A 13,089-nucleotide genomic window follows, 5' to 3' on the forward strand; every position below is an offset into this window, starting at 1 on the left:
GGCGGTTACCGGCTTCCCGCCCCTTACCCTTTCTCTTTCTCTTTTCTCTTCCCTTTTTCTCTTTTCTTTTCTGTTCTTATTCTTGCCTCCTGTCTACCTTCCTCTGCCCCCCGCCAGGAAAGAGGTGTCTTCCCTCTTTGCTGTCGTCTTCTTTCTTGTTTCTTCTCTTTCCTCGGGNAGTTGAAGCGCAGGCTGCGCGCGTGCAAGGAGAGAGATGTTTGCCTTCGCATTCAGCCGGAGCCGCGGAGTTGGTGCGTCTCGGTCTCTTCGCAGTTCAGCCCCGCCGAAGCGGGTTGGGGGTGGCGGGGCTCTCTAAGCGCGAGACTTTGAGGGTTCGGGGTGCAGGTCTGAGGCCTCTGCACTGGCCGGGTCCATCGTCCCTTTGTTTTCGGGGCGGTCAGCCGTCAAGGAAGGGTCCGCGGGGCCAAGGGGAGGATAACAGGTGCTTCTCGCCCCCCTCCTGAACACCACTATTGAGGGCATCAGCGTCTCTGCGCCTAGTTGCCCCCTGGGGCAAAGGAGGGGTGGGAGATCGTGTCTAGAGAGTCTAGCGCCCAGATCGGAGTTCCAGACTCCACCGGAGCCCCGGGGACCCATCTGGGGCGTGTAGAATTGGAGTGGCAGAGGTAGAAAGGACCTCAGAGGAGCAGCCCCCCCCCCCCACTTTCTTTGATTTACAGACGGAGAAACTGAGGCTTAGAGTGAGGTCTGGCAGTGAGAGAGAGGCAGACTTCCCAAGACCTCTCCCCTCCCCCTTGTCCTCCTGTTACCTGGTGGTTAACTGGCCAGGGACTGCCCACCGTCCCTCTTAGCCCCTGGGGTCTCTTCCAGGAGGGTGGAAACGCTGAAAGGCTATGGAGTGCCCCCAGGCAGGAGTTAGGGGCCTTTCTCAAGGTCCTGGCTGTGTCTCTACTCTTGGGCCATGTCTTGAAACAAGCCACTGAGCCTGGTTTCTCCATAGGTGGAATGGGAACACGGACTTTAGTTCAGGGGGACATAGGAAACAGACCATAGATGGAGCTGTTACTGTTATCAGATACCACCCGGACTTGGAGGGGAGGGACCATGAGGATTCTGCCTGTCCTGGCATAGGGTCTTTTAGGACATACCAGAGCCGGCTAACGGGGGACAGGAGGCCTAGTGGGGTTAGGGGATGGTAGTCTCACATTTGGAGCCCCCCCCCCATGTCACCTACCTTTCTACATTTTTCTCAAGACTGTCATCTTGGCCCTGGCTGCTCTCAAACCCCGTTTTCCTGTGCCCCAGCTGAAACACTGAGGCAGGGCTGGGGCCGAAGCAGCACCCTTCGGGGGTCCCTTGTCTGGGCTCATCTGTCCTCAGTGCTGGCCGGCGGACAGCCCTTGGCAGGTCCTCCCTCCCCAAACTGCCCACTGGAGAAAGCTCCACACCGAGACTTTGCCAGGCAGCCGGCTCCTGGGCCACAGAGTGGACTGGCCGCCTCAAAGGCTGTCTTTGTTTCAGCTCCAGCTCAAACTAAGAGAAACTTAAGCCAACAACCTCGGGCGAGGTGGGGCTGAGCGAGGTGGGGCGGTTTCTGCTGGTTGTTATTGGGCTGCTGTTACCATTATTGTCGTAATTGACGTAATTGACGCAGTGCTCCCAGTGGGTGACTTTTCATGAAAGGAAGTGTTGCTTCCTTCCCATCACACCAAGGGTGAATGGGGCGGGGCAGGGCAAGAGAGAGAGAGAGAGGGAGAGAGAGAAAGAGAAGAGAAATATAAGCTAAGCGGTGCCGTCTGGCACTAGGTCTCTGACAGGCTCTATGGCTTTGAACTAGTCACAGCCCAAGCCCCTCTCTGGGCTTATACTGCATAATATACAGTGAGATACAGTGTGGGGAGTGAGCGGGACAGGCGGACTTCGGATCTCACCGAAGGGACTCTGTACACACTCACACACTTGGCTGTGGTTTGTGTGGGAAGCCTTGTTTCTTTCTTTGTCCTGCTTAGAACACTGGGCCCGTGGGCGTCTGGCACCCCCTCCCCCATGGAAGGGACACAGCAGTACAGAGGCAGTGGCTGACTTGGTAAAAGATGCACCTCTGTGGGGCCAGAGCCCCTTCTGACTCTTACCTGATCTCAGCCTGTCAGCAGGAGCAGACCTTTTAGCAGATTAATAGGACTGGTGTGATGGGGGATTGCAGACCCACTCAGGGAAAGAAGCGAGCCCTTGGAGCAGATACGGAGCTGGGGGTCTCCCTGCTCCCATTAAAAAGTCTAGATCTCAGGGCTCAGAGTTTTGGGACAGTCAGACTGCTCTGGTTCTGCATCCCAGCTTTGCCACTAGTAAGCTGTGTGATTTCAAGCAAGTTATTGAACCTCTCGGATCCTCATGTATTGTATCTGTAAAAGGGGGGAGATCATACCCACTGGGTGGCTGGGAAGATTCAGCGAAGCAGTGTACAACAATGCCTCATCCACGGCCCAGCACAGCACGGAGCTGAGTTGGGGGAGTGTATAATTCGGAAAGGGAAGTAAGGGATCGCTTGAGAACAAGTAGACTTCAGGGAGCATCCTCTTTTGGAATTAGTGACTGAAACTAATCTCTTCACTGCTGTGGGTTCAGGTTCTGGGCTTTAAGCTTGGACTTTAACACAAGCCATGGAGTTAAAGCAGATTCCTAATACCAGATGGGTTTTGGGCAGCACCGCCCCCCTCAGCACCCTGGCACCCCTGTTCACTGCCCAGTGAGGCACTGAGTCACAAGGGCCCAGGAACTCATCTCCTGGCCCAGCCAGCAGCCTCCTGGCAGCGAGAGGAGAAAACAACAGAGGCCATGGAGTGAAGTCCTACTGTAGATTCCCAAAACTTTTCTCACACTGTTATCTTGCTGCACCAAACACGAGGCATAAGCGCAACAGAAAACACACAGGGCCTTTAAGAAGGAACGTCCAAGGACAGCAAAGAGAGACCTGAATCTGGGGAGTGGGGAGACGTGTGGTCCTGAAAAAGGAAGGTGCCGTATCAGAACGCTGTTCTCTTTCTTCAGAGTAATTTCTAGGTTTAAATGCAATTCAACCAAAACCCCAGCGGGGTGTGTGTGTGTGTGTGTGTGTGTGTGTGTGTGTGTGTGTGTGTGTGTGTGTGTGTGTGTGTGTGTGTGTGTTTAAGGGAATGTGACAAAATTATCCTGAAGTTCAGATAAAATTATTTAAAAAGAGTAATGTTGGGGGACTTGCCCTCTGGATAGTAAGCTGTTTTACAATTAGAAGAGTGTGCATGAGTACTGGCATTCCGCAGTGAATGAAACAGAGGAGAAACGTCCAGAAACAGCTTCAAGTGTGTTCCTTTTGTTGTTGTTTATTTGAGAAAGAGAGAGAGAGAGAGAGAGAGAGAGAGAGCGCCAGGGGAGGGGCAGAGAGCGAGGGAGAGAGAATCCCAAGCAGGCTCGGTGCTGTCAGCGCAGAGCCCAATGCGGTGCTGGATCTCATGAACCATTAGATCATAACTTCATCTGAAATCAAGAGTCGACTGCTTAACTGACTGAGGCACCCAGGTGCCCCTTCTGTAAATCCCTTATAAGTCTTTAGATTATGGGGAGAGTAGCATTTCAAATCACTGGGGGCAGGGCATCACTCAGTCAATATTGGGACACCTAACCACTGGGGTGAAATGTGATTAGATCCCCGTCTCCTACCTTATAGATTCCAGCTGTGTTCACAGTAAACAATGAAATAAGCATCATCATTGTTGTCATTATTGCTTCCTGGATGGAAAATGCCGTGTCTGAATGACATTCCTTTGACCAGCGGAGGTTTTCTTTCTGCAAGTTGGATCCACCTCCCCGTTACAATGGGGCATCCAAGGCTTTGTGACAATAGCAGGACAGTAACTCGGTGGCTCCTGGGCAGCAGCGGTCACTCGGGAGCAGGTGGCATTCTCGTGCCTCTGCAGGCCGGACGTGGTTGGGAGACTGGGATGGCCGGTCCCTGGGCCCCTTTCCTCCCGCTCAGAGCCGGGAGAGCAGCCCAGCCCAGCCCTCCCTCAGGCAGCCCTGGAAAGTATGGGAGCTGGGAGCCTGGCAGGCAGGGGGACGCGCCTGTCACCCGTGGCAGGAGATTCAAAGTTAGCTTTCCTAAGTCTTCCAAATGAAGATGATCTGCCACCCTGATCCACAGATGCCTGGGGAAGGGAGGCTTTGGGGTAGCCAGGGACAGGACAGAAGGTGCCCTGGAGAAGGAGGGAGAGGCTGTGGAAGTGGGGCCCAGAAGGCCCTGCCAGGGGCCAGCGTGCAGAGAGCACGCTAGCCTGGTTGGGAAAGAGTGGAGGCTGAGTTCATTTGGGGACTCAGCTGGACGCAGAGATAAAGAGTGTGTTTCCCTTTGTGGCTCTAGGCAGGAGCTCTCATCCTTCTCCTGCCTGGGGTTAAACGGCTCAGATTGGTGACCTCCTTTCCAGGTAACCCGAGTGCCCGGCTCCAGGAGTTTCCCCCTCAGTGTGGCCCAGGCAGAGCTCACCAAGTCTGGAACCAAGCAGAAGGGATAGAGGTCCTCTGGCCCAGTGGCTCAAAAATTGGCTGCCCCCTTTGAGATCCCCTGGGGAGCTTTACACTGATGCCCCTTGCAGAACCTTAAATCAGACTGAAGCTGGGGGTGGGGTCATAGTCACCAGTGGGGACACAGTCACCAATGTCTTTAAAACGCTCTCTGGTGATTCTCATGGGTCCCGATCATACCGCTTTATTTTTCTGCGGCAGGGGGCAGCCGTTCACGCGGGGCGCATACCAAGGTTGCAGGGAGGCTCCGGTGAGAAGCCCCAGTGACAGCACTTGTAGGAACTCAGGGTGGAGAGAGTCCTTTGATGCCGAGAGGCCAAACCAGCAGGAAAGAAGGCAGAGAGGGCGTGAAGACAGGTGGAGAGAGCAGGAGGGCAGGCAGAAGAGCTGGGGGAAGTGGCTGAGCCAGTGACCTGGCCCACTTCAGGGATTCAGGGAGAGTGGGCCAAGGATGCCAGGGTTTCTCCCCCATTTCACAGAAGGGAAGACTGAGGCACAGAGTCACCAAGAACCTGGTTGGAAAGGCATGCGTTGGGGAGGTGGGGGTGGGTCGGTTGTTAGCACCTGGTTGTTTCTGGATATTGACCATGCCTTGAAGCCAGCCTGGGAGGAGGCCTGAGTGCCTTTCTCTTTGACAAGCCTTAGGATTGGTGTCTCTTCCAGGCTTATTTGGACTCCTCATCAAGGCTTTGCAAATGCTGGTGATGACAATAGCAACTATGATGGTGGCAAGGCCAGGCCGCTTGGACTGGTGGTCAGACAGCTCTTGTTTTGAACCCTGGTCTCCCAAGGAGACCAGCAACGTAGCTTCTCTGGCTCCAGTTTCCCCTCTTTAAAACGAGATCCCTCCTGGGGACGCCTGGGTGGCTCAGTCGGTTAAGCGTCCGACTTCTGCTCAGGTCATGATCTCGCGGTTCACGAGTTCGAGCCCTGCGTCGGGCTCTGTGCTGACAGCTCAGAGCCTGGAGCCTGCTTCGGATTTTGTGTCTCCCTCTCTCTGCCCCTTACATGCTCGCTCTCGCTCGCTCGCTCGCTCTGTCTCTGCCTCTCTCAAAAATAAATAAAAACATTAAAAAGAAATTAAATGAGATCCCTTCTGGGAGCACCTTGGTGGCTAAGTCGGTTAAGTGTCCAACTCTTGATTTGGGCTTAGGTCATGATCTCACAGTAGTGAGATCGAGCCCCACCGCGGATTCTCTCTCTCCTTCTCCCTCTCTGCGCCTTCCCCTCTTACATGTGTGCACACACACCCTCTGTCTTTCAAAATAAACATTTTTTTGAAAAATGAGCTCCCTTCTGGGACTAAATAAGAGAACACACATGGAAGAGCAGGGACCCGCGCGGCATGAGTGAGTAGTTGCCGGTGAAGCTTCCACGAGAGGCTACCTAAGGGTAGCCGTCCTATGGCCTATGGCCAATGGTTCTGGCCTCGAGGGCCACGCTGGTACGGGTTTATTGTTGTTCTGGGGATTGTTTCTCCAGGACAGAAGGGGAATCTCACAGGTGCCCAGCGGTAAGGCTTTCCTGAGCTGGAGCAAACCAGGAGAATGGGACGGCTCATACCAGGTTAACAAAAAGGAAAAGAAGGTTAGAAACAAAGGGGAATCCGGAGCTCCCGGCTCCTGGTCTGAGGTGCGCGCTGCCAGCCTGTCAGAGGCCGGAAGCGGTTTCCAGTGTTTTTTGCAGGGACACGGGTGTTGCGTTCTCGCAACTTTCAGCTCACGCCTGCCCTTAGTAAAAGGGTTCCTCCTGCCCTCCATGCACGTTGTTGTGAGACTCCCCGCTGAAACCTGGCGCCTCCCGTGTGGGGTGCTGGGGGGGCCTCACTGAACTGTCAGGAAGCCACACACGCAGTGAGCAATTCAGTCTGGATGGCTGTCAGTGGCCAAGGGTCCCCAGCGGAGCAAGGTGGCTGTGCTAGGCTGGGGGCTGAGGAGGGCCACCCACAGGAAGTGGCTTGTCAGGGGAGAACTGAAGGGTCACCGGACCGTTGCAGGTGACCGGAGCAAGTGGCAGAATTAGGGGGCGGTTAGGCTTCTGCCGGTGCTCATAGAAAGGTCAGATGTTTCATAACAGGAGCTTCTAGTCTTCTCGATTATTCCTGGAGGATCCAAGCACCCAGGGTGGTGTTTGGGGCTCGCCAACATGGGAACCTCTGCAGCTTTCCCATTTGGGCGGAGGTGCCGTGAAAACGCTCTGCCTGAATGTGGGGCAGGTTCTGGAGACAGGATTTCCCTGAGCGACACGGCCCCACCTCACTCTCCTCTGACTTCACCCCAGGGTGGTCTAAGTTTCCCTTCAAAAGATGTGGGGAGCTGGCTGGAACAGAGGAAGGAACAGCAGCGGGGGTGGGGCTCAGCTGGAGGTGAGCCTGGCAGAGAGGAGGGAGAGCACATAGATAGGTGTGTGTAGAGGGCCGGCCTGTGTGCAGCCAGGGACCAGGCGCAGAGGACACACTGCCTAAGGAAGGGGAGGACTTGCTCCCACCTGGCGGGTTCAGATGGGGGGCGGGAGGGCCTGCATCTCTCCCAGACGACCTCTCCTCGTTGCCTGTTCTGNAGCACCTCCTGTCAAAGGGAAAAGGAAACAGTCAGAGGAGGGTGATCCCTTAGACCCATCCGTGTCCCCTCAACCCGATGGTGAGCAGAGCAGGAGCCAGAGCCCCATCCATCTGGAGGTGAGTGGGGCGACCCCTGGGGGCCTCTTCCCTGCCCCCCTCTCCCCTGTGCATAGTCCCAGGTGAACTCCGGGACTCCCCAGGCTCTCAGGTGGACGTGTTCCCTATGCTCCAGTCTGCAGAGCCGGGAGAGGGCCCCGGCCCTGTGGTTTCGGGCCTGCATCAGGTGTGGGAGCTGGGAGCCAGGGACAGGAGGACCCGCCTGTCACCTGTGGCAGGGGTTTCGGACTTAGATTTCCTAGCAGAACCCATCTGCCTGGAGCCTCGATGAATGAAACAGATAAAAGCAGTGTATTAAGGTGTAAAACCACATGTACCTCCATGCATCCCTCCAAGTTTACAGCGTGGGTCTTAAAGTCCCTCCGTGAGATCACTAAGGCCATTTTGGGGAGAGGGGTCTGAGAGGGAGCCACGGGCGACACTGCGGAGCGTTGGCCTCGGCATCCGTTCATCTTGGCCACTTGCTTTGGTGGCACAGTCTGGAGTAAACGTCCTGATTCGCAAAGAAGAGTAGTTGCAGACGGTAACAGTTTTTAACAGCTTGTTTGGAAGAGCAGACCCAGCGGAAGAGCTGCCGAGAGAGTGCCTTCCTTCTGAGGCCTGCACAAGACCAGCTGCCTTGGTCCCCAGTGTGTCACAGTTTCATAGGTGACGCGTGAGTTTGTGTGCCGTTCATTATCGGAGGTCTCCGTTCAGTGTCAGAAACATTGAAACCATACTAGAATCGAATATTTTGGGAATGCACAGCTCTCTGTACCGTTCTAGGCCCTCATGGTTTACCTTCTTCTGGTGTTTGGGGCCTCCCCATCCAGGACATGGGAGCTGTCTGCTCTCCAAGCCCTGAGCCCCAACTCACTCAGACCCCTCTGCCCTGAGCCACCAGACAAATGACTAGCATCAGCAGATCCTGCCCCTCTGGAGGCAAAAACCACAGGTCTTGCGCATCTGATAGAAGTGTGTGGGGGCGCCTGGGTGGCTCAGTTGGTTAAGAAGTGTGTCAGGAACCCAGGATCAGGCTTCACCACCCTGAATCCAGCAAGCAGACTGGCAGCTCAGAGAGGCAGGCCACCATGGCAACAGCTCGGTGGACACCGCACCCCACGCTGCCAGAAAACACCGAGCACCTTTGTTCCTTCGGCCTGGGGACTCTGAGCCTGCCACCAGGAACTCGCAGTCTGGCAGAGGAGCTGAGACACAGGGAGAACAAATCCAGAGCAAGAGAGAGAAGTGATCTCTGCTGGAGAGAGGCCTGGGAAGCTGTAGGGCTTCTCCTAAGGCTGTCTCTGGAGCCAGGCCTCCGTGGACCCTGACCTGGGGTCCTGGGCACTGACAGCTGATGACTGCTTCTTTCTGATGGCAGAGACAATCACTCCAGCCCAGAGCTGTAAGCTGGGTGCTGGGGGCCTGCTCCCTCCTATGGGAGCCTGAGGTTGGGGCCCACATGCCCCCTTCCTCCCCAGCAGCCAGTGGGCTCCACCTGTCCCCGGCCGCCCACCAACTGGGGGCTCATCCCAATGCCTCCTGTTCTTTCCCCAGGACTCCCCCGAGGCAGGCGGGGAGCGGGAGGAGGACCAGGAGCGGGAGGAGGAGCAGGCCTTCCTGGTCAGCCTCTACAAGTTCATGAAGGAGCGACACACGCCCATCGAGAGGGTGCCCCATCTCGGCTTCAAGCAGAGTGCGTCCCCGGGGTGCAGGCAGGGAGGGGGAGCCTGGAAGGGGATCCCATCCAGGTAGGGTGTCAGGGCAGGCACCTCCACTCTGGACACCTGGGTGATGCCAGCCCACAAAAAGGGCACCCCCCCTCCAGGCACAGGGCTGCAGTGGGTGGAGCCAGATTTCTAGCCTCATTGGCCACTGGACTACCGGTGCACAGGGCCCGGTGCACCCACCCATTGCAGCGGCCCTGTCTGGGTGCGTGCTGGTTCTGTGCCTGCCCGACAGGTCCACGGGGAGCGGGCTGCTGGTTGTCCCCTCCCCCTGTGGAGACTGATAGGGGCCCTGCCTTCTCTTTTCTCCAGTTAACCTGTGGAAGATCTACAAAGCAGTGGAGAAGCTGGGGGCCTACGAGATGGTAAGGAAGGTCCTCTGAGCCCTTGCCTTGCTGCGTCTCCCTGGCCATCCCTACCACACCCTGTGGGAACCTGGGGAGGAAGGGCCGTCTGGAGACAGAGCTGTCCCCGCCTCCAGATAGGAGGAAGAGGCAGGGTCCCAAATCCCACCCCTTCCCCAGTACTCTGCATGCTGTGAGCTGTGGGGAAGAGGGCCTGCCTTACCCGCTGCTACTTTGCTGCTCAAAGCAAGTTTTCCCGTCTTCCCATCTGTTCTGTCTTCCCCGTGCTCCCTTTGCCTGGAAAGCTGCTTGGGCCAGCAGCCGGGCAGCGGCCCCTCGGAGGGAGGACTGGCTAGCTGCCCAGCGCGCCCCTTCCCGCCTCCCCGCCGCCGCCACCACTGGAGAAGCAGCTGCAAAACTGCAGTCCTTGTCTCTGTCTGTGTCCACTGGGGACCTGGAGCTGCCAGGACCCCACTGCGCCGGTCGTGCCCTCATGGTGTGCCTTTGCAGGTGACTGGCCGCCGCCTCTGGAAGAACGTGTACGACGAGCTGGGGGGCAGCCCGGGCAGCACCAGCGCGGCCACGTGCACACGCCGCCACTACGAGAGGTACGGTCGCGCGAGACCCTGACCATGGGACACCTCAGCCCTCACCTGGGGGCAGGGCAGGGCCAGAGCAGTGCCCGGGGGCCGGGTGCGGGGTGCAAGGCGGGACAGGGGCGGGCACGAGGCAGGACACCAGCCACCTGAGCAGCGTGTGCTGCGTTCATCACCTCCCAGGGCTGGGCTGGGGTGGCCACACCGCATGCCTCCTGGACCACATGAGGAGAGGTGGGAGGTGTGGCACGTGCCTGCCAGGCTGGCCTCCTGGTGGACACGCTGTGCTCCTGTTCAGGCTGGTGCTCCCATATGTGCGGCACCTGAAGGGGGAGGACGACAAGCCGCTGCCCCCTTCCAAACCCAGGAAGCAATACAAGATGGCCAAGGAGCCCCGCGGGGATGACGGGGCCACCGAGAAGCCGAAGAAGGCCAAGGAGGAGAAGCGGTTAGACCAGGTAAGCTCTGAGCCCACCTGGGGCCGCCACGTCCCCAGGCTTCCACGTCCCCTGGTCCCCTGCCAAACACCTCCCTCTCCCTGCCCACGTCATGGCCGCAGAGCGCCTTGCCCAGAATAGCCGGAACCCACTCTGATGGCAGATCCGTGGGGGGCTCCAGGGTCATGGCTGTGCAGGTTCAAATGAGGGGCCCTTTGGGGTCTGAACTCCAGCCTGAGCCTCTTTCACCAGGCCCTGGGCCCTGTGCCCATTCCAAGGACAGGAGACAGTTTGAAAATTTTTCACAAAAGCGCTGGAAGAATGAACAGAGGCTCTTGGGTACCCCTCTGTGACTCTCTGCCACAGGGCCCCTAGGTCAGGATATGGGGCTCACACCCAGCCCTGAGGCATGAACTCTTCTCATTCCAGATGATGCCGGGAAAGACCAAACCAGATGCTGCCACTGACCTGGCGCGGCTTCCCGGCCAGGAGCCCCCCAGGGATGGCACAGAACAGCCAAGCCCAGCCCTGGGGCCCTCTCTGCCCTTCGTGGGTGCCAGCGGCTGCCCAGAGGCCTACAAGCGGCTCCTGTCCAGCTTCTATTGCAAAGGAACACATGGCATCATGTCCCCACTGGCCAAAAAGAAGCTCCTGGCCCAGGTGAGCAAGGCTGAGGCTTTGCAGTGCCAGGAGGAGGGCTGTCGCCATGGGGCAGGCAGCCCTAATGGGGACCCCCAGGCATCCCCAGCTGTTCTCTCGGAAAGTCCTCAGAGCCCAGGAAAGCCAGCTGAGAACTCCCGGCACCGGCTGACCCCTCAGGAAGGATTACAGGCACCTGGTGCAAGCCTCAGGGAGGAGGCTCCGGCGGGTCCTCGCCTGCCAGCCCCCATCTTCACTGGCTGTTTCCATGCGTACCCCACCGAGGTGCTGAAGCCCATCAGCCAGCACCCCCGGGACTTCCTCCCCAGTCTTAAAGATGGGGCGCTATTGGGGCCCCCTGGCAAGGAGGAGGGCCTGCTGGTCAAAGAGCCCCAGCTGGTGTGGGGCGGGGATGCCAACCGCCCATCTGCATTCCATAAAGGCAGCTCGAGAAAGAGCAGCCCCTACCCCAAGCCCAAAGCCTGCTGGGTGTCCCCCATGGCCAAGGTCTCTGCTGAGAGCCCTGCACCCCTACCTACCTTCCCTAGCATCCCAGGCCTGGGCAACAAGCGCAGCCTGGAAGAAGAGGGCTTTGCCCACGGTGGCAAAAAACTGCGGGCAGTGTCTCCTTTTCTTAAGGAGGTGGACGCCAAGGAGTGTGGGGCCAAATCCATGGGGTCCGGCCTGGCTGTGTCCTGCCTGCTGGGCCCTGCGCTGGGGCCTGCCCTCCCTGAGGCCTACAGGGGCACCATGCTGCGTTGCCCGCTGAACTTTGCCGGCACCCCGGACCACTTAAAGGGCCAGGCCACGCTCCCCTTCAGCCCCCTGGTCATCCCTACCTTCCCGACCCACTTCCTAGCCACGACGGCGCCATCACCCATGGCCACCGGTCTGATGCATTTCCCCCCGGCATCCTTCGACAGTGCCCTTCGCCACAGACTTTGCCCAGCCTCATCCGCATGGCACGTGCCACCAGCCGCAACCTATGCAGCGCCCCACTTCTTCCACCTCAACACCAAGCTTTAGGTCAGAGCCCGCGGGGCTGTGCTTGTGCTATGCAGGGTCTGAAGTGGCCTGAGTCGGGGAGGCACTGCCAGGGGTCTGGGCTGGAGCCTCTTCCCCAGCAGAGCTTGGCTGTGCCCCAAGCAGGAATGTGCCCCCTGTCTGGGCAGCCTGGCACAAAGAGGGAGGCGGTGGGAAAACTGGGTTTGTCTCAAGGAAGCAGCCCACGCCTGGGGCCCCAGTTGTCACAGGGCCATGGGAGAAGGCGGTGCCGGGCTGGCAGCTCCCAGCTAGGTCCCTGGAGCAGAAGCCAGGAGCGTGGTCACGGGCCAGGGAGCTGGGTCGCAGCTTGAGGTATGCAGGCTGCCCATGGAAAATCCAATAAAAGACCAATGTGAATCCACCCAGCCCTGAGGTGTGCATGCATGGTTTGGACCTTCGCAGGGGCAGCTGAGGCTGGGGTGTGCTCGGGGGCGGGGCATTGGTGGCAGGGCTGGGGCAGCCAAGGAGAGAGACCTACCTTGCATCCACTCAGATCTGAAATGCTCCCCACCCTGCTGAAGAGCAGGACCCAAAGCAGAACTCAAGTTTCCTGTTCACACTAGGCTGCGACATTCGTCTTGTGCTTTCTGTCCGCTTTCACGGTAGAGTCTCAGGGCAACTGCCTGTCAGGTGGGGGGGTCTGAGGTTCAGAGAGGGCTGGTGACTTGCCCTGGCCCCCCCCCAGGTAGTGACCAAGCAGAGCTAGGCATTTGGATGTGACCCCAGTACCCAGATCTAAACCACAGGAGCCCAAACGGCAAACCGTAGGAAGAGCCCTGGGGGCCTCCGGTGTGAGCAGGGAACCTGAGTTGGTCTGTCCTGGCAGTGGACTTACAGGGCCTGCCTCCCAGCGAGTCCCCACCCCACTGACCCCTGCCTGCTGCCCAGGGGTGGCCCCGGAGGTTCCCGACTTAGGTAGGTGCCTAAAGGGAAAGGGGAGCAAAGGGGCCAGAATCTTGGCCTGGGCATCTGTGTTCATTAGATAGGGTCATTCTGGGGGCTCACTCAAACCCTGCAGCCTGATGCTCTCCTTGCTAAAGGCTCTGTTTGGGGAGCAGTGGGGGGCCATCTGTCTCAGCAGGAGGGAGGGCGGGAAGGCCCCTTTCAGAGGCTTCCGGCCCTACCCAGGCT

The 13,089-nt window shown here is 58.3% G+C and overlaps 1 protein-coding gene across 2 annotated transcripts in view; it reads left to right on the forward strand.

Annotated features, from left to right (window-relative positions):
* Nucleotides 1–12,319, forward strand: part of ARID5A (AT-rich interaction domain 5A) — a 12,822-nt gene extending 503 nt beyond the window's left edge. Inside the window, exons 2-7 of one of the 2 annotated variants that reach the window (XM_077773487.1) lie at nt 7,077–7,192; nt 8,729–8,867; nt 9,211–9,263; nt 9,753–9,850; nt 10,137–10,296; nt 10,705–12,319. In XM_077773487.1, the coding sequence (XP_077629613.1) occupies nt 7,077–7,192; nt 8,729–8,867; nt 9,211–9,263; nt 9,753–9,850; nt 10,137–10,296; nt 10,705–11,940 (1,802 nt within the window). In that variant the 3' untranslated portion in view covers nt 11,941–12,319. Of the gene's footprint in view, nt 1–7,076; nt 7,193–8,728; nt 8,868–9,210; nt 9,264–9,752; nt 9,851–10,136; nt 10,297–10,704 lie in introns of those variants that run through there. The other variant, XM_077773488.1, reaches the window with a different exon arrangement.
* Nucleotides 12,320–13,089: the final 770 nt, after the last annotated feature.

This window comes from Crocuta crocuta, unplaced genomic scaffold, assembly GCF_008692635.1.
Source record: "Crocuta crocuta isolate KB4526 unplaced genomic scaffold, BGI_CrCroc_1.0 scaffold67, whole genome shotgun sequence".
NCBI classification, from domain to species: Eukaryota; Metazoa; Chordata; class Mammalia; order Carnivora; family Hyaenidae; genus Crocuta; species Crocuta crocuta.